This window comes from Gymnoscopelus braueri (assembly GCF_963280865.1).
Source record: "Gymnoscopelus braueri genome assembly, chromosome: 10".
Classification (NCBI taxonomy): Eukaryota; Metazoa; Chordata; class Actinopteri; order Myctophiformes; family Myctophidae; genus Gymnoscopelus; species Gymnoscopelus braueri.
This window is the reverse complement of record NC_137611.1, coordinates 51,815,064-51,841,778: the sequence shown is the minus strand read 5'-3', so window position 1 is coordinate 51,841,778 and position 26,715 is coordinate 51,815,064. Positions and strand designations below refer to the sequence as shown.

The following is a 26,715-nucleotide window of genomic DNA, read 5'->3' as shown; positions in this document are numbered from 1 at the left end:
GAACCTGCCGAAAAAGTGGCTTCAAAACGGGTTTGTAGAATCCAACGGGTGACGTCACCGTTCCCTTCGTCCATATTTTCTTTACAGTCTAATGGTTCAGTCACAAAGCCAAGTGTTCAAAGGGAATTTGGCAGAACAATTCATTGTCCGTACCATCGTGAGCAGCCACGCTCTTCTCTACCATCTTGTGCTGAATGTCCCTCTTAATGTCCTGCTGCATCATGAGCACCCACACTCTTTCTAATCTGAATGTCCTCCAGTTGCGTCATGAGCAACCACACTCTTTCTAATCTGAATGTCCTCCAGCTGCGTCAAGAGCAACCACACTCTTTCTAATCTGAATGTCCTCCTTTTAACCAGTTAAACCCCAGCATCCGTATCGTGGGGAAAGCTTCCAAAGAAAACAGCTCGATCGACAAGCCCAGAACGCATCGCAACGCGTCGTGAGCTTATCGATCGGCTATTTCCGGGCGCAAGCTTTCCCCACGATAAACAGAAAACAGAAAAGCCCCGAGTACAGAGCCCCGAGGGACCGGCGGGGTCAACCACACGGGGTTCAAGTCGGTTGAATCGATCGGCCGCAATCACGAGCAGCCGCACTCCTCCACGATCATGTTCTGAATGTCCTTCTTGATGATCTTCTGCTCCTCGTTGTAGTAGAGCATGGACATGGCCCGTAGCCGGGTGGGGATGCAGCAGGAGCGGATGTTCTGGAAGGGGCTGTAGCCCCTCATGCGGTAGTGGTTGATGACGGTGGAGTGGAAGGAGAGCGTGGAGCCGGCCATGCTGGCCATGTGACTGGGGCACTCGCCCTCGCAGTAGTTGGCGTGGTAGCCCGGCGGCGCGATGATCCAGTCGTTCCAGCCGATGTCTTTAAAAGAGGGAGAGCAACAGGTCATTTTAAATGATGGATATTCAAATAATGTGAAAAAACAAACAAACAGGGGGTTCGTGTTCCCCTGGGTTCTGTTCCCCACTTTCCCACCAAAAAAAAGGTTAGGGTTGTAAGCGGGGAGCATTATGTTAGAATTTAAGCATTATTATATTATCATAAACAAGAGATATGTTTTATAAATGTTGGAAAACGGGTGTTTGAACAGCTGAATCTGCCTCGCCCCCGACATGCAATTGAGCAGTTTTCTTATGTGAGGAGTGGAGGGAATCTGCCCTGGTAAACTCACCTAAACTCTCTATAGACAGATACTTATAGCATCAATATACATTTAATTTAATCATTTTTACAGATGCTTCCAGATTATTGCAGTTATGTCCGGTTTTAAATGCTAGACCTTTATGATGTTCATTATAGGACAATATTGTAACAGCTACTGACAATACAGTGTAGAGGAGCAGCCGCCTCCTCCACTGGTGATGTCATCACTGTGCAGTTCCATTCTGCACCAGTAGGGCCACCTTTTCAAAAGTCCTAACTTTAAGTAATTTCCATATAATGATATGAAAAAATAAACTGATATTGTCGTTTAGATATGGAGTAGTATGTAAACATCAAACATTTAACGGTTGTCCACAGTGGTGTAAAGTAACTAAGTACATTTACTCAAGTACTACAATTTTGAGGTACTTTTACTTAACTGGAGTATTTCCAATTGTCTATACTTTTACTTTTACTCCACTACATCTCAGGCAAATACTGTACTTTTAGTCCGCTACAATTATTTGAAAACATTAGTTACTAGTTACTTTGCAGATATAAATTATTACATTATAAAACATACATTAACTACTTTAGCCCTATTTTATACCTAGGCTATTTGAAAATAACATATCTACAAGCTCACAACACGTCGCAATGCAACACGTTAAGTACTTGTAGATTGGCTATTTTCAAACATTTTACTTTTGGTACTTTAAGTACATTTTGATACCAATGCTCTTGTACTTTTACTCAAGTAAATTTTGAATTCCGGATCTTGTAACAGAGTACTTCCACATTGCAGTACTGATACTTTCACTCAAGTTAAACAGTTGAGTACTTTTTTCCCACCACCGGCCGTGCATCATCCGTCGCCCTAATATACCTTTGAAGTTCACGTAGAACTGGCGCTTGCAGCAGATGCGTATCTTCCCGTCGCACTCCAGCCCTCTCTTGGCCCTGTGGTGGGCGTGGTCTTCGCCGGCTCGGAGGACCACCATGAGGAAAGGCCGGTGGGACTGGTCCCTGGCGCTGTTGCCCGTCGTGTCCCCTGGCGGCGACGCCAGCACGGGCGTGGCTCCGGCCTCGGCGCAGAGGGGACAGGAGACGCGCAGGTCCAAGCTGCTCCGCCCGCCGTCCAGCAGAGCCTGGACGCTGGCGGGGACGGGCAGGGTGTGCCAGCCGCTACGCCGCGTGTCCACCGTCTTCTCCGAGACTGACTCCTCCCCCTCCCCCTCCTGCTGGGTGTGGTTGACCTGGCAGACGTGGAAAAAGTTTTTTAGTCATTGTGCTAATTCAGTGGTGGAAGAAGTACTCAGATATTTTACTTAAGTACAAGTACCAACTAGAAAAAGTGCTCCTCGGAGCACAGGTCTCCGCCAGGTCAGGTATGTTATTGTGGTCTCCTGGTGGCGCTATAATACGCCAATGTGGAAAGGGTGCCATTTCTTCTTAGGCCTTGCACCGCAATTGGACACTGCATTCATGATTTGAGGCATTAGACCTGCTGGTGGCGCTATAACGCCAATGTTAAAAGGGTGGCATTTGTTCCTCAACATAGTGTGAATGTGCGTGCAAAGTGTGATCGCAATCAGACGCAGCGTTCATGATTTGTGGCATTTTGTTCAAAACAAGCCACTACTGCAACTTTAGATGTCAATCTTAGCCAATCAGGATGGAATATGAAAAATCAAACACATCCATCTTGATCACATGACTATAGAGATCATGTGTACCGTTTTGCGTGAAATTTGGATAAATTGGAAGGAGTAATATTAAAAAAAGTGTCCTCCTGGTGGCGGTATAAAAGGTAGATGTGAAAAATGCAGGGCAAAGGTTTTTCCTTGACCTCTAGAGAGTGCGCAATACAAAGTTTTACACATATCGGTGCAGTTATAGGTAAAAACACAAATCCATGAGGCTGATTTGAACATTTTCAAGTGGCATTTCTTCCTCTGCCTAATGTGAATGTGCGTGCAAAATTTCACGGAAATTGCATGCTGTGTTCATGATTTGAGGCATTTTGTTCAAAATGGAGCACTCATGCAAACTTTGGAAGCCATTTTTAGCCAATCAGGATGGGATATGACAAATCTGAAAGACCCGTTTCGTTTAATGACTATAGAGATACTGTGTACCGATTTGCGGGATTTTTGAACAAAATCTGTAGGAGTACTGCCAAAAAAATATGTTTTGCACAAATCGGCCTCCTGGTGGCACTAAAAAAGGCCCATGTGAAAAATTTGGGGCAGAGGTTCTGCTGTGTTATCCAGGGAGTGTGTGTGCACAGTTTCGCTGCAATCAAGCCAACGGTGCCAGAGATTAGCTGTACACAGACAGAATGACACACACACACGGACGGACGGACACACGGACGGACGGACAGGGGGCAAAACATACTCTCTCGCCATGCCTTTCGGCCTGGCGGAGACAATAATGCAATATAAAAATAATCTGTTACAAGTAAAGTAAGTGTTCAAAATGTTACTTGAGTAAAAAAGTACAAAAGTACTGGCATCAAAATGTACTTAATGTACCAAAAGTAAAAGTACTAAAATGTTTGAAAATAGCAGATCTACAAGCTCAGTGAGCTTGTAGATCGACTATTTTCAAATAGCCTATGTATAAAATAGGGCTGAAGTGGTTAATGTATGTTTCATACTATTATAATTTATATCTGCAAAGTAACTAGTAACTAAAGTTTTCAAATAATTGTAGTGGAGTAAAAGCCAGCCAGCTGGGTCTTTTCTCAGCGTGGTCACTGTTGTATCCTACTGACTCACCTATCAGTGAGGAGACCCCACCGGGAGGACGTAGAGCCTCCGTGTTACAACACTCCCCGCTGACAGGTGCCGCCATAGATATAGAAACCTAGATACCTCATTGGCCTCTGCAGTTCATAAGAGCGACCTGTATCTCGGCCGCCATTTTGGAGAAGGCAAGCTTCCTGACTACTGGCCAATCACAGCGCGTCTTTTCCGGAACTTAATCTAGTTATACAACTATTTTCCGGAACAGAATCTAGTTGTATAAAAATATCCTGTTATATTTGTATACACCTAGATTCTGCCAAGTCCCGGAAAAGACGCGCTTTGATTGGCCAGTAGTCAGGAAGATTGCCTTCTCCAAAATGGCGCCCGAGATACAGACGCCTCAGAACCGGAGGAGGCGTCTAGCTTTATATGTCTATGGGTGCCGCCCCCGGCCCATAGGATTACTTGCATTGACAATTATCGCCCTCCGCGCCCGGCTTCCCTCCCCCCGAACACGGGCCACTTTCCTGGAAAGTTAGCATGCTATAATAGAAGCCATTGTTCTCACATTAATCAAAGATGACCGAACCTGCCTGCCAATGATGTCACTGGTAGACGGGTTTCTCCACAACCCGCCGGCAGTGGTGTAAAGTAACTAAGTACATTTACTCAAGTACTGTACTTAAGTACAATTTTAAGGTATTTTTACTTTAGTGGAGTATTTCCGATGTTCAATATTTTCACTTCTACTCCACTACATGTCAGAGGCAAATATTGTACTTTTACTCCACTACAATTATTTTACAACTTTAGTTACTAGTTACTTTGTAGATTTAGATTTTTATTACTAAAAATGCATTAACCACTTAAAGGGATACTTCACTTTCGGCGGGGGGAAACATTTAAAAAATATATTAAAAATAAATGAAAAAAGTAATGGAAAATTCATGGCCCCCTCACGCATTAGAGTGTCCTACTAATGTGTGAGGGGGCCTTTATTTTGCCATAACTTCTTTAATTTTTTTTAAATATATTTTTTTAATGTTTATTTTATGTGAAAGTGAAGTATCCCTTTAAGCTCTATATATATTTAGGCCATTTGAAAATAGCAGATCTACAAGCTCACAATGTGCCGCGATGCAATGCATTGTGAGCTTGTAGATCGGCTATTTTCAGAAGATTTTTCTACATTTTGAACTTGTGAAATGGGACATTCTGCATAATGAGTACTTTTAGGCCTACTTTTGTACTTTAAGTATATTTAGATGTCGATACTTTTGTTCTTTTACTCAAGTACATTTTGAATAAGGGACTTGTAAGGGCGCGCTCCCACCGCACTTTTATTTTACCTCTGGGGCGGAATCTGCCAATGCTTTGTCAATGCAAATGTGTGGATTCATGGTCTTGCAGATTTTTTCCAAGAATCCACGCATTTGCATTGACAAAGCATTTTGTAATTTTTGGGCCTTCTGGGGCACTCTGTGCCCCAGAAGGCACAGAGTGCCGCGCTATGAGCTTGTAGATCTGATATTTTTGAATAGCCAAAGAAATCTAAAAATGACACAGATGCGTTCCCGTTCATAATGGGTTAAGTGCACTACTTGAGTAAATGCACTTGGTTACCTGCAGCAGCTGGATGGTGACTTTGCCTTTGGAGCGGCCGCCTCCCTTGGCGAGCTTCAGGAACACCCAGACGTTGGCCTGCTCCACCACCGAGGAGCTGCTGCCCTCCTTAGAGAGGTCAAAGGTCACCGTGGAAGGAGAGCCTCCTGGGACACAGGAGCAGTTAGCCCGTTAGCATGTCCACATATGCTAGCATGTTGAAATGACATTATTTCTATACTGAATTATTATAAATAGACAGACAGACAGACCGACCGACCGACCGACCGACCGACTGACTGACTGTGGTGAAAAAGTACTCTCAGTTTTTGACTTGTAAAAGTATCAATACTGCAATGTAGAAATACGCTGTTACAAGTGGAAGGCCTGTGTTCAAAATGTTACGTGAGTAAAAGTACAAAAGTATTGGCATCAACATGTACTTTAAGTATCAATACAATCTATTTGTAGTAGTGATAACAAACTAATCTATTAGGGTCTTCAACGTTTTTCAGGTCAAGGACCCCTTAGCTGATTGACGGATGAAGCAGGGAACCCATTGTATAAATTTGTGTTAACGATTCAACATTTTCGTATATTTCATAGATAGCGTCATAGACTTGTTTGACAGCACTATTGTCAGTGTTGTGTTGTGTTTGGGAATTTGCAGACAATTAACAACTTAAACCCACAATAGGCTACTTAGTAAACTTGACCTTTGGCTCCGTACTCTATTTTCCCCTTCACACAAGACCTCTTGGCCGAAAATAGCCGATCTACAAGCTCACAGCATGTCACGCGTTGTGAGATTGTAGATCTGCTATTTTTGCTGAATCCCCCCCCCCCCCAGAATAGTGACGCTAGTGTTCAAGTGGGTAATGTAAAAAAAAAAAGTTCATATCACACAAAGACTTGACAACCCCCCCCCCCCCCGGCCCCCTGTAATAACTCTGAGGACCCCATAAGGGTCCCCGGACCCCCTGTTGAAGACCCATGCATTAGAGTTAGTGTTATTAGAGCTTTGGAACTTTTGGGAGCTGAGTCCGCACAATGCTGCAAACACAGCTGCTGAACAGAGACAAAGAAACCATTATTATTGCGATTATGATTATTGTTCTGTCTGTTTACAGCGGCCATAGCTGAATGGTTAGAGAGAGCCCGCCTGGGAAGCCAGACAGAGGTCCCAGGATTGTTCCCAAGGCCTCAGCAATGTGCCCAAGTGTCCCCGAGCTGCCGAGCAAGACACTTCACTTAGTTTTGTGCAAATCTTTGAACAAATATTTTTTTAAAGCAAACATTTGTAACTCAAATCTTTGCTTCTGCAGGGTCCCTGGAACAACATATTTTACAAATGTTCGTAAAAAATACAATATTCAATGATTTGCACAAATATTCACGATTTTTCTAAAATAGCAGATCTACAAGCTCATAGCGCAGCACTCTATGAGCTTCTATATCTGCAATTTTATCTATCTCTATCTGTCTGTCTGTCTGTCTGTCTGTCTGTCTGTCTGTCTGTCTGTCTATCTATCTACCTACTTACCTATCTACAGACAGACAGACAGACAGACAGACAGACAGACAGACAGACAGACAGACAGATAGACAGATAGACAGATAGATAGATAGATAGATAGATAGATAGATAGATAGATAGATAGATAGATAGATAGATAGATAGATAGGTAGATGTCATCAATAGAATAGCGTGAATAGCATGTTTCCTCTTTTGCCCTAAATATAATCCTCCACAACATGAGCAGCCTTTCTAAAAAAAGAAAGCTGCAGGTCGTCGTTCATAAGGAATGTGGTTCCATTCAGAAATATAGACAGGCTTTCTCTCCTCTCTCTCTCTCTCTCTCTCTCTCTCTCTCTCTCTCTCTCTCTCTCTCTCTCTCTCTCTCTCTCTCTCTCTCTCTCTCTCTTACTGTCCTTTGTCATCTCTCTCTCTCACACTCTCTCTATCCAGCAGTCCACGGCCATTAATTACCGAGACTGTATGAGTGTGAATGAGGTTGATTATTCACGGCCAGCAGAGCACAGGGTATTCCGCCCCCACATCGGCGAGCCTTTGAGGGTCCTTTTTAATTGAAGATTTCACTCAAAGGGAAACTATTTATAGTAGGAAGCCATTATGCACATTTCTGTAGGCAAACAATCCAGTGGAGAATGTGTTTGTCACGCGCTGCTTCCGCCGGTTGCAACAATGCCCAAAATGACCCACGAAGATATGCTCGTTCTACTTTGGAACACACAGCCCAGCCTGACCCATAACCTGACCCATAACCCGACCCATAACCCGACCCATAACCTGACCCATACTGACCCATGACGTGACCCAAGCATGGTGCTGTCACGTGTGCTCTCTATGTAATTGTACAGGTCAGCCAACACAGGAAAGCTGTCTGAACCTTCCCTAAAACACCCTGGACAACGCTCCACACGTCCTAGACTCTTCTCCCTTCCCTAAAAAACCCTGGACAACGCTCCACTCGTCCTAGACTCTTCTCCCTTCCCTAAAACACCCTGGACAACGCTCCACACGTCCTAGACTCTTCTCTCTTCCCTAAAACACCCTGGACAATGCTCCACGCGTCCTAGACTCTTCTCCCTTCCCTAAAACACCCTGGACAACGCTCCACACGTCCTAGACTCTTCTCCCTTCTCTAAAACACCCTGGACAACGCTCCACACGTCTTAGACTCTTCTCCCTTCCCTAAAACTCCCCACGCAACCTAGACTCTTCTCCCTTCCCTAAAACACCCTGGACAACGCTCCACACGTCCTAGACTCTTCTCCCTTCCCTAAAACACCCTGAACAACGCTCCACACGTCCTAGACTCTTCTCCCTTCCCCAAAACACCCTGAACAACGCTCCATGCGTCCTAGACTCTTTTCCCTTCTGGCTCCTAAACTGTGAAATAAACTCCACATTGCAGTCAGAACTGCAGACTCACTCCAATTTCAATCTTTCAATCTGAAGACTCCATCTCACCCCTAGCACTTAACTGCCACTTTTTGCCTTGACTGATGCTAGTGATTGACACAGCTATGGCTACCATACAGACTGTCAGATGCTAGGTTCATTGTATCATATAGATTCAATGTACAGATGGTTAATTGTTGCTTTAGACTGATGCAAGGTTCTTGGTCTACCTGGGGTCTCTCTGCATTCATGTGATTACCTTGTCTATTGGAAGTCACTCTCGATTAGGCCATCTGCTAAATGCCTAAATTGTAATTGGGTAAGGGTAATTGTATATGTTTTAATTGTACATGTTGTAATTGTACAGACACATACAATATATTGTAAGACAAGTCAGGGGATAAATTGAATCTTGACCTTCAGGTCAAAATTCGTGTCAGATCCTGTGTCTAGGTGAGAAATTTGACCTTTGACACAACCTAAATGTCTCAATAGAAGGACCACAATGGAAAATAGCCTTAATGTCTGACTGTACCTTGTGCTGTTTACATTTCTGACTAATTGTATTGTATGAACATAAGTTATATTGTATTAACATACGCTACCATACAGATTGTATAAGTTATATTGTGTTAACATACCGTCACCTTGCTAAACTAATGGCCTGAGTCATTTTTTTGAGGAAAATGATATTTGTGCCTAAGTCAGCTCCTCATGACACTGGTCACCTCTGGTAAAATCGCCTACGTCCTAATTGAAAAGGATCACACTGTTCCCTCCCCTTTTTGTATAATGGCCTATCTCCCTAGTGTGACTTAGGCCAAAATAGGCCATTTCTTTGGCCTAAGTCACATGGATTTGTGACTTAGGCCAAACAATGGCCAAATGATTTTGACTTGTACCAAAATCATTTGGCCTACAGTCGGTGCCTATTGACTTTGTCGTTTGTCATGTTGACATCACACTCCTCATTTGCCTCACTCACTCGTGCAGTAAATGTAGTTCCAAATACTACCACGAGGTGGCGCTTTGGTCAGATTTTAGTCAGATTTAATCCTATTTAAACCTATTTAAATCTCTTATGTTACATAACTGACAGACAGTGTTATTTTTATGTTAATAGTCATAATTTGTTATAACGTTTTGGGTGAAAGGATTAAGAAATATATAGTTTAGTTTAGTTTTTTTTATCTTTAAAATTACTTTAGTTTAGCAAGGTGACGACTCTACCATACAGATTGTATAAGTTGTATTGTATTACATACTCTACCATACAGATTGTATAAGTTGTTTGTATTAACATACTCTACCATACAGATTGTATAAGTTGTTTGTATTAACATACTCTACCATACAGATTGTATAAGTTATATTGTATTAACAACACATTGTGGGGGGCACAAAGGCCAAATGCCAGGACAGGAAGGCCATCAAATAAAACAAGATTTTAGTCCATTGAAAGAATTAATTGAATTTAAGGGTTATGGAGGATTTTAAATGTAATATGTAGACTATCTGCAGTGAATGTAGGTGTCATGTAGGTGTCTACATGACAAGACAGAGACACTGGTGTCTACATGTTGACAAGACTAGAGAAGAAAGTGGTACAGTCAGCTGGGGCATTAAGGCCACTGTGGCCTCAGCGCATGACATTTTTTTGAGGGGCACAAGGCCAAACCGAGGGGCAACGACGGCCATGGCCTTTGTGGCCTTCCTGAAATTCCTGCCCTGGTCATGTTTCCCTAGTGTTTTCTGGACTGGTTGTTAAGACGTCGGAGTTAGCCTTGGATCACAAGATGGTCATCTGTAATGACCTATATATATGAGAGTCATGTATCAGGGTTAACGTCAGAGCGAGTACAGAGCAACCACAGAAGCTTCCAATAATGGTGATTGCCCCGTTCCAAAGCACAACAACTCATTCGGACGGTGTGCCTTCTCAGAAAAGGGGCCAAAACTCTGAGAACTCCCTCTTCTTCCCACTGACCTAAAACTGCAAGGCAGTGTGTTTAACCCGTTAAAACCAGAAAATCATCTCTGTCATTTATTTTTTTAGATATTTAGTATTTAGCTAAATAGTTTTTTTTTCTTCTGGGGTCCCTGGCACAAAACAATTTCAGATGGGGGGGGTCCGTGGCCAGATACATATCATCTTGGGGGTCCTTGACAGGAAAGAGTTTGAGAAGGCATGTGAGGGCAACCTTGATAAATAAAGGTTTAAATAAAGGTTTGAATGGGGGGGGGGGAAACACATCAGGTGTGGATCTAATGCAACGGTTCTCAGAGTGGGGTCCTGGGACCCCCAGAGGTCCTTGAGGATGTTCCATGGGGTCCCCAGCAAAATTAGTTAATATAGCATCAAAATCAGTTTAACCACTTTAACCCTTGGCTATTTGAAAATAGCCGATCTACAATCTCTCGTGTCACAATGCTACGCGTTGAGAGCTTGTAGATCGTCTATAAAAACAAAACAAATCTTGCATGGGGTCCCTGGCACAAATTACTTTCAAACGGGGGTTCATGGCCAAATACATATTAATTTGGGGTCCTTGATATGAAAACGTTTGAGAACTACTAATCTAATTTTCACTGTGTTATTATTGGACAGATGGTACCAGAGAGCATCGATCAAGGACTGTGGTTGGGAGCACTGCTTTTGCCCTGATGTGATAACTTCTCCCATCTATTTGAACAAACAGATTATTGTGTAGATCTTGATAGCGTCTATCTAGCAGACTCTCGCAAACACATCACAGCTAGTGTTGAAAGTTCAAACTAAAATGAACCTGAAAACCATGGTTTGGTCTTGAGGGGTTATTGGGTCAGAAAGGACACACGCACACGCACACGCACACACACACACACACACACACACACACACACACACACACATACACATACACACACACACACACACACACACACACACACACACACACACACACACACACACACACACACACACACACACACACACATACATACACGACATGAACACACCTGGCTCCGCAAAGGTGATGATCTCAGACGGAGGTTCGGGTTGAGGGTTCAACTCCGCCGCGGCGCCGCGGTCGTCCTGGATCTCCACGGTGCCGTCCTCACCCACCCGCCCCACCTGCAGCTTCCGGATGGCGTTGAGCAGGGCGGCGCGCGGCACCGGGTGCGTCAGGTTGGGCCGCCCGCTCAGGTGCAGCATGGCCAGGATGTGTCTCTTCACGGCCTCCACCATGTCCGAGGAGGTCGAAGAGTTCCTCTTCAGGCCCGCTAGGGCGCAGGAGGGACACGACGAGGGCGGCTCCTCCGTCCCGGTATCTCCTTGTGGAGGTGGTGGAGGTGTGGGGGATCCAGACACCATGAGGAGAAGCCCCGAAGCCATCAGCAGACAAAGCCAGACTCCTCCTCCTGCGCATGACTCCATGCTGGGTGTAACAGAGTGGTTCACAACCTCAGCCTGATGGCCTGAAAGTCTTAATATCTCCCCCCGAGCTATAAGGAATTCCCTTTGGCTTAGTGGTTAAGATGTTGGCTTTCCACGCGGGAGACCCGGGTTCGAATCCTGGGCGTTACACTGGGTGTCTCTCCAACCTCAAGGTACAGTTAACGCTGTAGTTAACACTGTAGTTAACACTGTAGTTAACACTGTAGTTAACACTGCTACGGACAAAGTCCCTGGACGGGTGCCTACACCAGAATGCTGCGTGTGGTGCTAAACATCAAACAGGACGAACGTCTGTATGCGAGGAGCTACCACATGTGTCAGAGAAGATAGCAGTCAGGGGGACGAGACTAGCCGGTCATTTCCATCGACACCGAGAACTCCCCTGCCAAAAAGCTTGTACATGTGGGATCCAACACACACGGGCGTCCCACACTATACCTATGTGGATGTGCTAGAATAGAGAGATGCCGGGGCAGAAAGCACAAACGAGCTGGCCCGATGTACGGAGAATGGAGATATGACTGGAGACGCTGATGGAGGGCTCATCTGAGGACGAGAGAGAGAGAGAGAGAGAGAGAGAGAGAGAGAGAGAGAGAGAGAGAGAGAGAGAGAGAGAGAGAGAGAGAGAGAGAGAGAGAGAGAGAGAGAGAGAGAGAGAGAGAGAGAGAGAGGGGGGAGAGGGAGAGGGAACAATGATTAATTAATGTTAATTAATGAACAGATTAAAGCTGGGTCTGACCCATCCAAACATGCAAGCAGTGGGTGAGCTGTGTAGACGTTACGCCTGCTCTGTTAACACTAGTTAACTAGCTGCCTGTTAGACAACACACTAAACTACAGTAGGTAACAGAGGATGAGCTGTGTAGACAATACTGCATCAGCCTTCTCTGATCTGCTATACTAGTTAACACTGCTAGACAACTAGCACTGCTAGACAACTAGTTAACACCGTTAGACAACTAGTTAACACTGATAGACAACTAGTAGCACTGCTAGACAACTAGTTAACACTGCTAGATAACTAGTTAACACTGCTAGACAACTAGTTAACACTGCTAGACAACTAGTTAACACGGCTAGACAACTAGTAGCACTGCTAGACAACTAGTTAACACGGCTAGACAACTAGTAGCACTGCTAGACAACTAGTTAACACGGCTAGACAACTAGTAGCACTGCTAGACAACTAGTTAACACTGCTAGACAACTAGTTAACACTGCTAGACAACTAGTTAACACTGCTAGACAACTAGTAGCACTGCTGGACAACGCTGTCCATGCATAAGAGAAGTATTATTTATAGTAGTATTATTAATAGAAGTACTATAATAGTAGTAGTAGTAGTAGTAGTAGTAGTAGTAGTAGTAGTAGTAGTAGTAGTAATAGCAACAGTAGTAGTAGTAGTAGTAGTAGTAGTAGTAGTAGTGTTAGAAGTTGTATAAATATAAGCAGTATTAACAGAAGCAATATAAACAGTAGCAGTATTAATATCAGCCTAGTAGCTGTATTAATGGTAGTAGTAAAATGTGTAGTAGTAATAGTAGTATACGTATTAATAGCTGGCTAGTAGTATAAATAGTAGCAGTAGTTACTGTATGTCTGGCTGGTCTGATCTCTGTGCTCCCACTGTGTTCAATGAGTCTGTACAAGTAGGCAGGACATACAACTATCTCTCTCTCCCTCTCCCTCTGTATCTCTCGCTCTTTCTCTGTCTTTCTCTGTCTGTCTGTGTCTGTCTGTCTGTCTGTCTCTCTCTCTCTCTCTCTCTCTCTCTCTCTCTCTCTCTCTCTCTCTCTCTCTCTCTCTCTCTCTCTCTCTCCCTCTCTCAGAGTCTCTCTGAGTCTCTCTCTCTCTCTCTGTGGTTAATTCACACACACACACACACACACACACACACACACACACACACACACACACACACACACACACACACACACACACACACACACACACACACACACACACACACACACACACACACACACACACACACACTCACTCACTCACTCACTCACTCACTCACTCACTCACTCACTCACTCACTCACTCACTCAATGTGAAAGTTATAAAGACTGTTCTCGCATCTTTATTGTTTTGTTTATGTAATGGTTTGTGAATATTTGCATTGTGTTATTTCTGCTTTTCTATTGTTTAGCTTGTATTTATTCTGCTGTTAAATAATGTGTTTTCACAAGGTGCTACACAAATACATGTTATTATTGTCATTATAATTACTATGATTATTGTTATGGTAAAACTGACAGATTGCTGTATTCTGTGTTCAACTTGCTGATGACAACAGAAGCGCTCCCTCTAGTGGGGGTCATAGAAACAGCATCACCTCCTCTGGTGAATCCAACCCTCTGTCTGTCTGTCTGTCTGTCTGTCTGTCTGTCTGTCTGTCTGTCTGTCTGTCTGTCTGTCTGTCTGTCTGTCTGTCTGTCTGTCTGTCTGTCTGTCTGTCTGTCTGTCTGTCTGTCTCTGCTGTCCTCAGGTTCACCTCATGTCTTTTGTTGTCATGTCTGTCTCAGTAATATGATGACATCTTATTGTCAGCGCTTTGTCACCCGATCCTTATCACTACACGACTCTTTGATTTGCAATAACCTGTTATTCAATACACACATATGCAATTAACACAACACTGTCACATCGGGACAGTGTTGACCATTATAAAAATCCATGTATTACACTACATTAGTCTCCCGTAATTGCCAATATCTCTTTGTAAAAGCATTATTATAAGGATGTAAAACATATAATTTCACCCCCGTCTTTACACTGTAAATCTCTGATATGACAATAACACTGATGTTGAAGTTGATTATAAACACTTTGATTACCTGCTTTAATATGTCTGCTGTCTGCAGGCTTATTATGAATTCAATGATTGACCAATCTGAATCAAGCATTCAACCAAGCTGTGTAATAAGTGTTGTGAAGGTGGTCTGTACAGGGGACAGGTGGTCTATGTGTTGTGAAGGTGGTCTGTACAGGGGACAGGTGGTCTATGTGTTGTGAAGGTGGTCTGTACAGGAGACAGGTGGTCTATGTGTTGTGAAGGTGGTCTGTACAGGAGACAGGTGGTGATTATGTGTTGTGGCGGTACTTGAGTCCACTGTTCAGAGGGCATTGTTAAAGGAGTAGTTCACCCAAAAAAATACTTATTCTCTATCAATTACACACACCACGAAGCCTTGAATTCATGGAGATTATTTTGCTGTTTTTGTCGCATTTTTTGAGCCAATAATTTGATGACCAGCAGGGTCTCCGGTAGGAGACTCAATTGAGACTCAATTGAGTCTCCTACTGACAGACACCCCATCACTGAATTATTGTCTCAGAGATGCAACGAAGACAAATACATCGCCATGAATTCAAGGCTTCATGTGTGTAATTGATTTTTTTGGGTGAACTACTCCTTTAATGGCAGCACGTGATATATGGACTGCAACTCCCATAATCCTTCACAGCATGTGGTTTGTAGTGATGTTTTAAGTAATGCCTTTAAGTAAAACAGGTGTTTTAAGTAATGCCTCTAAGTAAAACAAGTGTTTAAAGTAATGCCTTTAAGTAAAACAAGTGTCTTAAGTAATGACGGAGTGATGACGACCACCTTCATCTCAACCTATAGGCAAGACCAAGGAGACCAAGGTGGTGGACAGCCCCCAGCCCCCTGCGTCAATCATGGCTGAGCCCTGTATTGGAGAGTTGCGTCAATGAGGGGACAGAAACAGCATCGGTCAAGTGGTTCATGTAAACTAAGAAATAGTGACAAACGCTCATACTCCAGTGCATTCCGTAAACCTCCGGTTCAGGGCTTTGTCACTGTTCGGCTCCTCCCGAGCCGCCATTGGACTGGCCCGATGAATTGAACGGAGGTGACGCAACTCTCCTTATATGGCTCTGATTCATGGGGAGTCAGTGGAGTTCATGGACAGTTGGACACCTGCAAGTTTCTTACACCTGAACAACAAGTTGAAACTGGACTGACAATGCAGAGGCCTTATACAGGAAGCCAATAATATTGTATCCGTAGGATGTGGGCTGGAATGGAGCGCTTGTTTAGGTTAGGGTTATGTTTAGGCATAGTTTTACTGAGGTTAGGGTTAAGGTTGGGTTTAGGCATAGTTTTACTGAGGTTAGAGTTAGGATTAAGGTTAGGTTTAGACATAGTTTTACTGAGGTTAGGGTTAGGATTAAGGTTAGGGTTAGGCACAAAAACAGGGCCAACAGTGGTGGAAAAAGTAATCACATTTTTTACTTAGGTAAAAGTATCAATACTATAATAATAATAATAGAAATACCCTAGTAGTCTGGAAAATGTTACTGTACTTGAGTAAAAGTACAAACGCGACAGATTGTGAGCTTGTAGATCGGCTATTTTCAAATGGCAGAAATGCAGGGCTGAAGTGGGTAATGTGTGTTTTGTAATAATAATACAAATCTACAAAGTAACTAGTAACTAAAGTTTTCAAATAATTGTAGTGGAGTAAAAGTACAATATTTGCCTCTGAGGTGTAGTGGAGTAGAAGCAAAAGTACCGAAAATTGGAAATACTCAAGTAAAGTAAATTAAAATACCTAAAAATTTTACTCAAGTACAGTAATTGAGTAAATGTACGTATAGTTACTTTACACCAATGCAAGTAATCTTGCGAACGGTCCAAGCTGACACAGCCGAGTGCTCCTTACCCCTCCCAAACCCCATTCCAGCCATTCAAACAGTATGCTGCAGATGATCTATCAGTCTGTTGTGGAACAGGACGCTGCAGATGATCTATCAGTCTGTTGTGGAACAGGACGCTGCAGATGATCTATCAGTCTGTTGTGGAACAGGATGCTGCAGATGTTTTATAAGTCTGTTGTGGAACAGGATGCTGCAGATGTTCTATAAGTCTGTTGTGGAACAGGATGCTGCAGATGTTCTATAAGTCTGTTGTGGCCAGTGTTGTCTTCTCTACAGCTGCCTGAAAACAAAATGGACGGGTATTGCTGCTACTTTTCCTTTTGCCTCACCTCATGGCAGCATGTTGTGCACAGGTGTGCATGATGCTTAATGTTTCTAAAATAGCATGTTCACTCCTGCATATCTCTGCTGTCGAGCAAAAACCAGTTAACTCCAAAATGTTCATTTTTCGCAAAATGACAAAAACAAAACATTAAGTGCAGTTAGGAGGTTGTGTTCATCATTGATAAGAACAGCTGAATGGACCTCCAAGCGCACAATGAGAGGTCAAAAGGGGGTGGAGCCTGGAGTCAGCATAACCAGCTATCCACCCCCCTTTGGTGGAGTTAGCTGGTTTAGCAGAAAGTTTGAGGATCCAATGGACTTAGCTGGTTTTGTCAGAAGCGCTTCTTAATACTGGTTCAAATTTGTTTTAATGGAAGAAAATGCAAAAGCAGAAAAATGGAGTTAGCTGGTTTCTGCCAGACAGCAACGACATGACTCTAAAGAACATCGTATTATTATTATTATTATTATTATTATTATTATTATTATCCTCATTAAACTGTTAAAACAACTCAATATCATACAACACTTAGTCAGCTGTATGAGAAAGCTTCTCACAGTATGCATGTGTGAGTGCGAGGGTTTGACTGCGTGCAATGTACGTGGCTGTGTGTGTGTGTACGTGCGTGCGTGCGTGCGTGCGCGTGTGTGTGTGTACACGGTCTCATGGGATGCATCATTGTGAAGCAGAGCTGAAAGGCTCCAGTGTGTTTAAAGTCTCATCCTGCACAATCACAGCTAAACTCAGGGAAACCTTCCCTGTGTGGTTGACTCCTTTGTGTTTGACTTGTTTTAAGGTAAGACTGTCTCATGGAGGAGGACAGTGAAATGTTGCTCATTCTCTGCTAACAGGAGTCAGACCGCCTGTGCTCAAAGTTCAAATTAGATGGATTTTGACCCAACTTACAACCAGTGGTGGAAAAAGTACTACATTTTGAAAGTACCAAAAGTAAAAGTACTCATTGTGCATAATTTCACATTTCATTGTGTCCCAATTCACAAGTTCAAAATGTGTAAACAATCTTTTGAAAATAGGCCATCTACAAGCTCACAATGCGTTGCATCTGGTCGAAATGTATAATAGGGCTGAAGTGGTTAATGTTTTGTAGCAATAATAAAAATTTACAAAGTAACGAGTAAAGTTTTCAAATAATTGTAGTGGAGTAAAAGTAAAGTAGGAGTAGGAGTAAAATTTGCCTCTGAGATGTAGTGGAGTTGAAGTAAAAGTATTGAAAAATGGAAATACTCCAGTAAAGTAAAAAATACCTCAAACTTGTACTTAAGTACAGTATTTGAGTACATGTAGGCTACTTAGTTACTTTACATCACTGCCAGGGATGGTGTGATGAGCCTGTGTGCTTGCGTTCCCTGCTGGCAGAAAGGAGAACTGTCTCACCACCAGGTCAGTGCTCCAGAAAGCTGCTGTCATGATCTCTTGTTCTCCTTGCACTGGCTTCACATCACATGCAGGATCCAGTTCAAGGACCATGCATGGTCACAGTACTATTAATGACCTTCACTTTACGTATAGATCAGTGGTTCTCAACCTTTTCAGGCCGTGACCCCCCCAAAATAATCATATTTGAACTGGGGAGTGGGGACCACCCCCCCCAACCCTGACAAGAACTTGGACTTGTAGGAGTTGAGGCATTACATTTTGTTTGACTCGGATCCACATTGTGGAAATATTGCGAACATAGCAGATTGAAAATAGCAGATCTACAAGCTCACAGCTTGTAGATCTGCTATTTTCAAAATGTTTGCCTCTTTCTTATATCATTTGACAATTTGGCCAATGTTTGACCCGTTTTTACAGTATTGTTTTTACTTTTTTCCTTTCTTTCTTTTTTTGAGGTAAAGGTCTTAAAAAGTCATTAAATTGTCACTTCACTGTCATCTGGGGACCCCCCCAAAGGTACTTTTACTTTACTGGAGTATTTCCAATTTTCAGTACTTTTACTTTTACTCCACTACATCTCAGAGGCAAATATTGTACTTTTACTCCATTACAATTATTTGAAAACTTTAGTTACTAGTTACTTTGCAAATATACATTATTACATTATAAAACATACATTAACCACTTTAGCCCTATTTCATACCTAGGCTATTTGAAAATAGGCGATCTACAAGCTCACAACACAGTTTAGAGATTTGGTATAGATGGAAAATATAGCAGACCAAGTAGGCTACAGAGCCAAAGGTCAAGGTTACGTATTGAGCTTTAAGTCATTAAATGTCTGAAAATACACATTAAGATGAATCCAACATAGAAAACATAATGTGTGAACAAAAAATTATAATAAAAGAAAACATTAATTTACACAACACTGATGATAGCGCTGTCAAACAAGTCTATGAAGCTATCTATGAAGTTTAATCTGCAACACAATGTTATACAACATGTAGTGGGGGTCCCTGCTTTGTCTCTCTCTAAGCTATACGGGATCCTTGGCCTGAAAGACATTGACCCCTGATTTAAGGGCAATGATGTGGGCTAAGGGCATAGCTACCAAATCTGTGCTTGTTTTAAATCATTTCAAACCATTTGAAATGTAATAAACTGGCGGGTCAATGCACTCAAGATGACCTAGCCCAGAAAGGCCACATGATTGCACCATTGCACTTGCTATGTACCAACATCACTACAGCGCACACTAGTCACATCATCACAACACCATAGGCACTAAAGAATGGGTGTCATTTTGTGAAAACCTCCAATTGATTGACCTCCAGTTTAATTTTAAATGAACCACTTTAGCATTGGACCATAAAAGCAAACAAACACAAACACTGTCTTTACCACATGAATGCAAGCAGTGGTGTAAAGTAACTAAGTGCATGTACTCAAGAATGTTTTGTAGGTGTTTTTACTTTGGGAGTATTTCCTATTTTCAATTCTTTAATTCTACTCCACTACATCTCAAAGGCAAATATTGTACTTTTTACTCCACTACCATTATTTGAGAACTTTAGTTACTTTGTAGATTTTGATTATTATTACAAAACATACATTAACCACTTCAGCCCTATACTTAGGCTGTTTGAAAATAGCCGATCTACAACTTGTGAAATGGGACATTCTGCATAATGGGTACTTTCACTTTTGGTACTTTAAGTATATTTTGATGCCAATACTTTTGTACTTTTACTCAAGTACATTTTGAATACGGGACTTTTACTTGTAAACAGCATTTCTACATGTGGTGTTGATACTTTTACTTAAGTTTAAAAAAAAAATGTGAGTAGCCTACTTTTTCCATTACTGAATTTAAGTAATTACTCGTATGTGGATGAATGGACACATGGGACATGAAGACATCATCTCCATGGAGACCAATTTCTTTCAACATCCGCAGATACAGAGCAGCCTTTTATTTTATTTTATTTTTTTATCCCACAATTTTGCAACCCCATCTTTTTCACCCAGTGCCAATTGTCTAGGTAATCCTGGGCGCTACACTCCCTCTGCCAGCCTAGGGAGAGCCCAGAGCCGAGCTCATGCCTCCTTCAATGCATGAGAGCTAACAAGCCTTCTTATCACCTGACAGGGGGGAGTTTCCCCGGTAAGACGTAGCGCGTGGAAGGAACACGTTATTCCAACCAGTTCCTTTCCTCTCCATCAGGCGCCCCGGCTGACCAGGGGGAGGAAGTATTGAGACCAGGATTAGTGCATGTTTTTTTGTGAGGGTACCTACCTTAGGGGACATGGGGAGAACATGCAAACTCCACACAGAAAGGCCCTTTCAGAGCAGCCTTATGGTCATAGTGTATTGTCTGGGAAAAATCTATGCACTCCAACATTATCATCAATCATAGTCCAGACTTTATTATAAACTGGTGGATGTAGCCATTCCTATAGACACTGTGTTTACGTGTAAACACATCAACAATCTGAACATCATCAATGAATTAAGAAGCTGGAAACACGTCATCAGTAGCCTATAGGCGGATTATGAAACAATGGGCCCCTAGCACAAACTAGTAAAAGGCCTCCCCAACCCCCCTGGCAGGTACACTGACCTGCAGTCACACCATGATTATATTCAACTGCAAGAGGAGCTACAGCACTGGTTCCCCAAACTTTATAGCTCGAGAAAAAGAGAAATGTCATGTCTTCCCAGGACCCAAACTAGTGAAAATAGCAGATCTACAAGCTCACAACGCGTCACGTTGCAACGCCTTTCTTTTTTCTTCTAATATATGGAATGTCTTAGTGAAATTCTTTTGAAAAATCATTGAATTTGTTTTGAATTAATTCCTTCTTTTTTTTTATAATATTAATTTAAAACAAAATTGTCTGTGACCCACAAATGGGCACCGACCCAGTGTTTGGGAAACAGTGATCTACAGCATACATGCCTAAAGGATACACAGAGCGCCAACACCATATTAACATACCGTTGCATCTCAACAGCATTTTAAAGATTCTAATGCCGTTTTGCACTTGCTTTTCACATGCTCCCTCTAAAGTCCTAGATAGATAAACTGGCGGGATAAACATGCACTTCATAGGCATTATGTTGGTTTCTTTCTACATCTACAAAGTGAATGTTTAGGCTGTTCCTTCAGTTCTCTTTAGGACATTTGTGGCTCTGTTATTGGCCTGAATGACAAAGCACTTTGACGAGAAATGCAAAGTTAATAACAGCGACAATTCAGTTTCATTTTTGTCTCCGCCAGGCCGAAGGTATGGTGGAGAGTATGTTTTACCCCCTGTCCGTCCGTCCGTGTGTGTGTGTGTCCGTCTGTCACCACCGCCCATAGGCTAAGCTTTGCAGGACGTGCTGCAACCTGACCTGGCGGAGACCTGTGCTCCGAGGAGCACATCTTCTAGTGTTGATTCTGTGTCTTATATCTGTATTGGTTTGGTGTTTTAATTGTTGATCTTGTTTGTGTAATCTCAACAGCATTGTAAATGAGGGCTCTTTTTGAGAACGAGATGTTCAGGTTTTCAAATCCAGTCCTATTATGGCCATTTGAAATGGGGTTGGCAACTTTGATGATGGAGAGGGCCGCTATATTTCCACACTCACTCCAGAGGGCCACATCGCATACACTGTCGGGCAGACACATCTTATCTCCGTATTTTAACTTTTTTCGTAAATGAATGCCGTCCTTCGCCATTCTATGTCACACAAAAGTAGCAAAAATAGCCGATCTTGTAGATCGGCTATTTTTGAATTGGAATGCAGATTTATTTTGTGCTATTTTTTAATTGGAATCCTGAAAAGTAACATTCTTATTTAATTTCAAATGCATTTAGTTATACTTATGTTAACATTATGAACTTAAATACAAATACATTGGACATAAAAAACACTATAGAATTTGAATACTAGTCATTAAGCTACTAATATAGCCTCAAGTAATTAAAGCGGGTCATGTTTGCATGTGTGGAATTGTAACAGCTGAAACAAATACAATTTCAGTATTCCGATATTAACCTGCGGGCCGCATTAAGTGAAGGTGGGGGCCGCATGTGGCCCCCAGTTGCCCATGTATGTGTTAGACACTGTTGTAACTGTAGTGCCCCATATGTGTGCAATTTAGGTTTCGTTGGTGTGATTATTGTCATGGCAGGCCCATGAACAGCCTTTGTGCCATGTTTGGTGAGGATTGGAGCAACGGTGTGCGTGTGGCCCCCTGGTGTGACTCTTGTCATGGCAGACCCCTGAACAGTGTTTGACTACACACAACACAGACAATAGATAGATAGAACAGAAGCATGATATATTCTATTTTTAGCAGCAGTGTCAAATGTACAAAAGAAGCTAAGAGAAGATTGTTTGATTGCTGCTGTCTGTTTATTTGTCCTGTAACTTCCTTAAAAGGAAACAAAGAAACTGAATGGAGCAAAAACACAACATTCACCTAAATCCATGGAACTATTTAACATTGTGTTAAATGTTTACATCAGTGGTTCTCAGCAGATTCAGGCCGCGACCCCCCCACAATAATCCTATTTGAACTGGGGACCCCCACAATAATCCTATTTGAACTGGGCCCCCCCAAAAATAATCATATTTGAACTGGGGCCCCCCCAAAATAATCATATTTGAACTGGGGACCCCCTACCCTGACAGGCACTTGGAATTGAAGGAGTTGAGGCATTACATTTAATTTGACTGGGTTCCACAGATAAATATTGAAAATAGCAAATCTACAAGCTCACAACGCCTCGCAACGCAAGGCATTGTGGCCAAAAATGAGAACCACTGGTTTACATGGAGTGCAAAGGCATGACACTCCATTGATCTGTTTCTATTCCACGGTCTTTTTCGCCCCCATGTGGACAAAACTAACTCTACAACTGAAAGTGGTCACTCATAAGTTACAGTGGTGGAAAAAGTACTATTTTGTTTTACTTAAGTAAAAGTATCAATACTGTAATGTAGAAATACTGTTGCAAGTAAAAGTCCAGTATCAAATCAAATCAAAATGTACTTGAGTAAAAGCACAAAGTATTGGCATCAAACATACTTAAAGTACCAAAGTAAACTAAAAGTACTCATTATGCAGAATTAAAATCTTTTGAAAGCTCACAACGCATCGCGATAAGACGTGTTGTGAGCCTGGATCTGCTATTTTCAAATAGCCTATGTTTAATAAGACAAGACAAAAAATAACTAGTATCTAAAGTTTTCAAATAATTGTAGTGGAGTAAAAGAATATTTGCCTCTGAGATGTAGTGGAGTAGAAGTAAAAGTAGAACATTGGAAATACTCAAGTAAAGTAAAAGTAGGCTACCACAAAATTGTACTTAAGTAGCCTACAGTACTTGAGTAAATCAATAATTAGTAATTAGATACTTTCCACCACTGGTTATTCATATTTTAAAAAACATGATGACACAACATGGCTCTGGTTTATTCAATATAAACATAAGGGGTGAGGTTTATACTGTGGTTTATAACTGGCTTTGGATAAGGAAATATTGGAAACAACACTAAACATTTTAGAGCCTCAATTTTACAGTAATACAGCCAGTGGTGTAAAGTAAGTACATTTACTCAGTAGCATAAGTACAGTAGCCTACTTAAGTAACATTTTGAGGTCTTTTTTTATACCTCACTGGAGTATTTCCAATTTTCAGTACTTTTACCTCTACTACATCTCAGAGGCAAATGTACTTTTACTCCACTTCAATTATTTGAAAACCTTAGTCTCTAGTTACTTTGTAGATTTTTATTATCATCACAAAACAAAACATACATTAACCACTTCAGCCCTATTTAAACTTGGCCAATTGAAAATAGCAGATCTACAAGCTCACAATGTGTCGCATTGTGAGCTTGTAGATCTACTATTTTCTAAAGATTTGTACACATTTGAAAAATTGTGAAATTGGACATTCTGCATAGCGAGTACTTTCAACTTTTGGTACTTTAATTACATTTTGATACCAATACTTTTATACTTTTACTCAAGTAGCCTACATGTTTGAGTATTATATTTTTTAAGTAGTATATTTGAGTATTTCTACATTGCAGTATTGGTACTTTTACTTAAGTAAAACAATATAGTACGTTTTACCACCACTAGGGGAAACCATAGAGTTATAATGGGGTGGGGGACGGACAGCAGGGGGCAGCAGCGTGTCGGCTGTTTGTCTGACAGGAAGCGGAAGTAACGAACGAAGAAGAAAAACCCGGAACAATAACAAACATGCAGAACGTGAGGATTTGAAATGTTTTATATCCGTTATTAACTTCATTTATTACCTTATAATAAGGTTATTCATCTGTTCACGCTGTTATGTTTCTGCTCAGCCACACATAATAACGTAGCATTATGTTAAAGCTGTATTACATTATATTTCATTACATTACATTATAATAGATTTATAATGAGTGCAAAAATACTTGGTTTACAAGTAAAGGTTCTGCATTCAAATCTTACTTAAGGCCAGTGGTGGAAAAAGTACTTTTTTTTTTACTTAAGTATAAATATTGCCATGTATGAATAATCTGTTACAAGTAAAAGTCCAGAATTCAACATTTACTTGAGTAAAAGTACCAAAGTATTGATATCAAAATGAAGTACCAAAAGTAGAAAGTATACTCATCCCATTTCACAAGTTTTTAAATGTATACAAATCTTTTGAAAATAGCAGATCTACAAGCTCACAATGCGTTTGCAATGTGAGCTTGTAGATCTGCTATTTTCAAATGGCCGAAATGTGTATAGGGCTGAATCTACAAAGTAACAAGTAATTACGTATCAAATAATTGTAGTGGAGTAAAAGTACAATATTTGCCTCTGAGATGTAGTGGAGTAGAAGTAAAAGTACTGAAAATTGGAAATACTCCAGTAAAGTAAAAATACCTCAAAATTATACTTAAGTACAGTACATGAGCACCACTGGATTCTGTTTTCAAATCTTACTTAAGGCAAAGTACAAAGTATTGGCACCAAAATATTTTCAAAGTAGCAAAAGTCAAAATAGTTAAAGGGATATAGTTCACCCCCAAAATGATGATTTCTATGGATTAGTCACCCCATGGAGACTTGAATTCATGGATATCTTTTTGTTTTAGTCGCATTCCTAAGCCAATAATTAGATAACCGGCAGCGGTTCCGGTAGGAGACACAAAAGAGACTATTTGTGTCTCCTACCGGAACCGCTGCCGGTGAACTATCCCTTTAAGCCATGATGCAGAATGTCTCATTTCAGAATCTAATATCATGTTATATTGGACTGTAATGTATTGACAACTCATCGCATTGCAAATTGTAGCTTGTAGATCTGCTGTTTTCAAAAGAATATTAGAATAGTTATGATACATTTTTCAGTAATAATAATGTAGCATTAGTTCATGTTATTTGAAATAAACTAAAATTAACATAATGTATGAAATGTAATGGACGTTTGTTTTTGTTCACAGTTTGCTGCTGGTGTGATATGACGCTTATTCGAGGTGAGAATATGTAAAAGATTATATTCATAACAATTTATCACATGAATGTAGCTGAAACGTACCCTAATTAGAAACAATATTTATTGTCAAACCTTATGAATAAGTGTTGACAAATAAGTAGTCGCCATTTACCAAGGTGGGTTAGTGACCATTTGGTTCCATGTGTACACTCTTGGGAGTTACATGAACTGAATTGAAGTGTTGTAAGTGATATTTATTTAGGTTAAAACAAACAAAACAACAGAAAAGTTAAAGCTCTATGTTGTTCAGTAACAGGGGTCTCTCCAGTTCTTTAGTAAATGTATTGGCAATTTTACAGTGTTCTAGATCCAATTTTGTCTGCATGTATATATATATATTATGTATGTATGTATGTATGTATGTATGTATGTATGTATGTATGTATGTATGTATGTATGTATGTATGTATGTATATATATATATATATATATATATATATATATATATATATATAAATACAGTTCTCTCTCCAGATTGGATGAAATTGGTACACTGAAGAGCTGGAGAGACACGGAGACTCCTGTTACTGAACAAACACTACTGTATATAGCAATGATTACTATCAGAATATTAGTTCAGGGACCCCCAGAAGCAAACATTTGAGTTACAAATGTTAGCTTTAAAAAATATGTATTCAAAGATTTGCACACATTTTCAAGATTCTTAAAAAAATTGCAGATCTACAAGCTCATAGCTATGAGTGTGTAGATCTGGTATTTTTGAATAGCCAAAGTCTAAAATAATGGTTACAGCTAAAATGACAGAGATGCCTTCCCGGATTGAATGGGTCGAGAGCGTCTGCTAAAAATGCCTAAATCGTCATTGTGATTACATCATGTGGTTCAGATGAAGGCGGGGCTGTACCGTGACATCACTCCCGTCACGCT

General features: G+C 41.3%; 2 protein-coding genes across 3 annotated transcripts in view; one reads left to right on the top strand and one right to left on the bottom strand.

The window, feature by feature from the left end:
* Window positions 1–584: 584 nt before the first annotated feature.
* Window positions 585–11,852, bottom strand: inhbab (inhibin subunit beta Ab; the record flags this gene model as incomplete). Its single annotated transcript, XM_080440011.1, has 4 exons — window positions 585–871; window positions 2,040–2,409; window positions 5,530–5,675; window positions 11,435–11,852. The coding sequence occupies 4 exons, from the start codon at window positions 11,850–11,852 to the stop codon at window positions 585–587; spliced, it is 1,221 nt and encodes a 406-aa protein (XP_080296137.1).
* Window positions 11,853–24,535: 12,683 nt separating this feature from the next.
* LOC308093771 (uncharacterized protein) overlaps window positions 24,536–26,715 on the top strand; it is a 30,916-nt gene continuing 28,736 nt past the window's right edge. For both annotated transcript variants that reach the window (XM_080440105.1, XM_080440104.1), the window contains exons 1-3: window positions 24,536–24,563; window positions 25,775–25,807; window positions 26,675–26,715. The exon at window positions 26,675–26,715 is cut by the window's right edge and continues 285 nt beyond it. In XM_080440105.1, coding sequence (XP_080296231.1) covers window positions 26,675–26,715 — 41 coding nt within the window. In that variant the 5' untranslated portion in view covers window positions 24,536–24,563; window positions 25,775–25,807. The remainder of the gene's footprint in view (window positions 24,564–25,774; window positions 25,808–26,674) is intronic.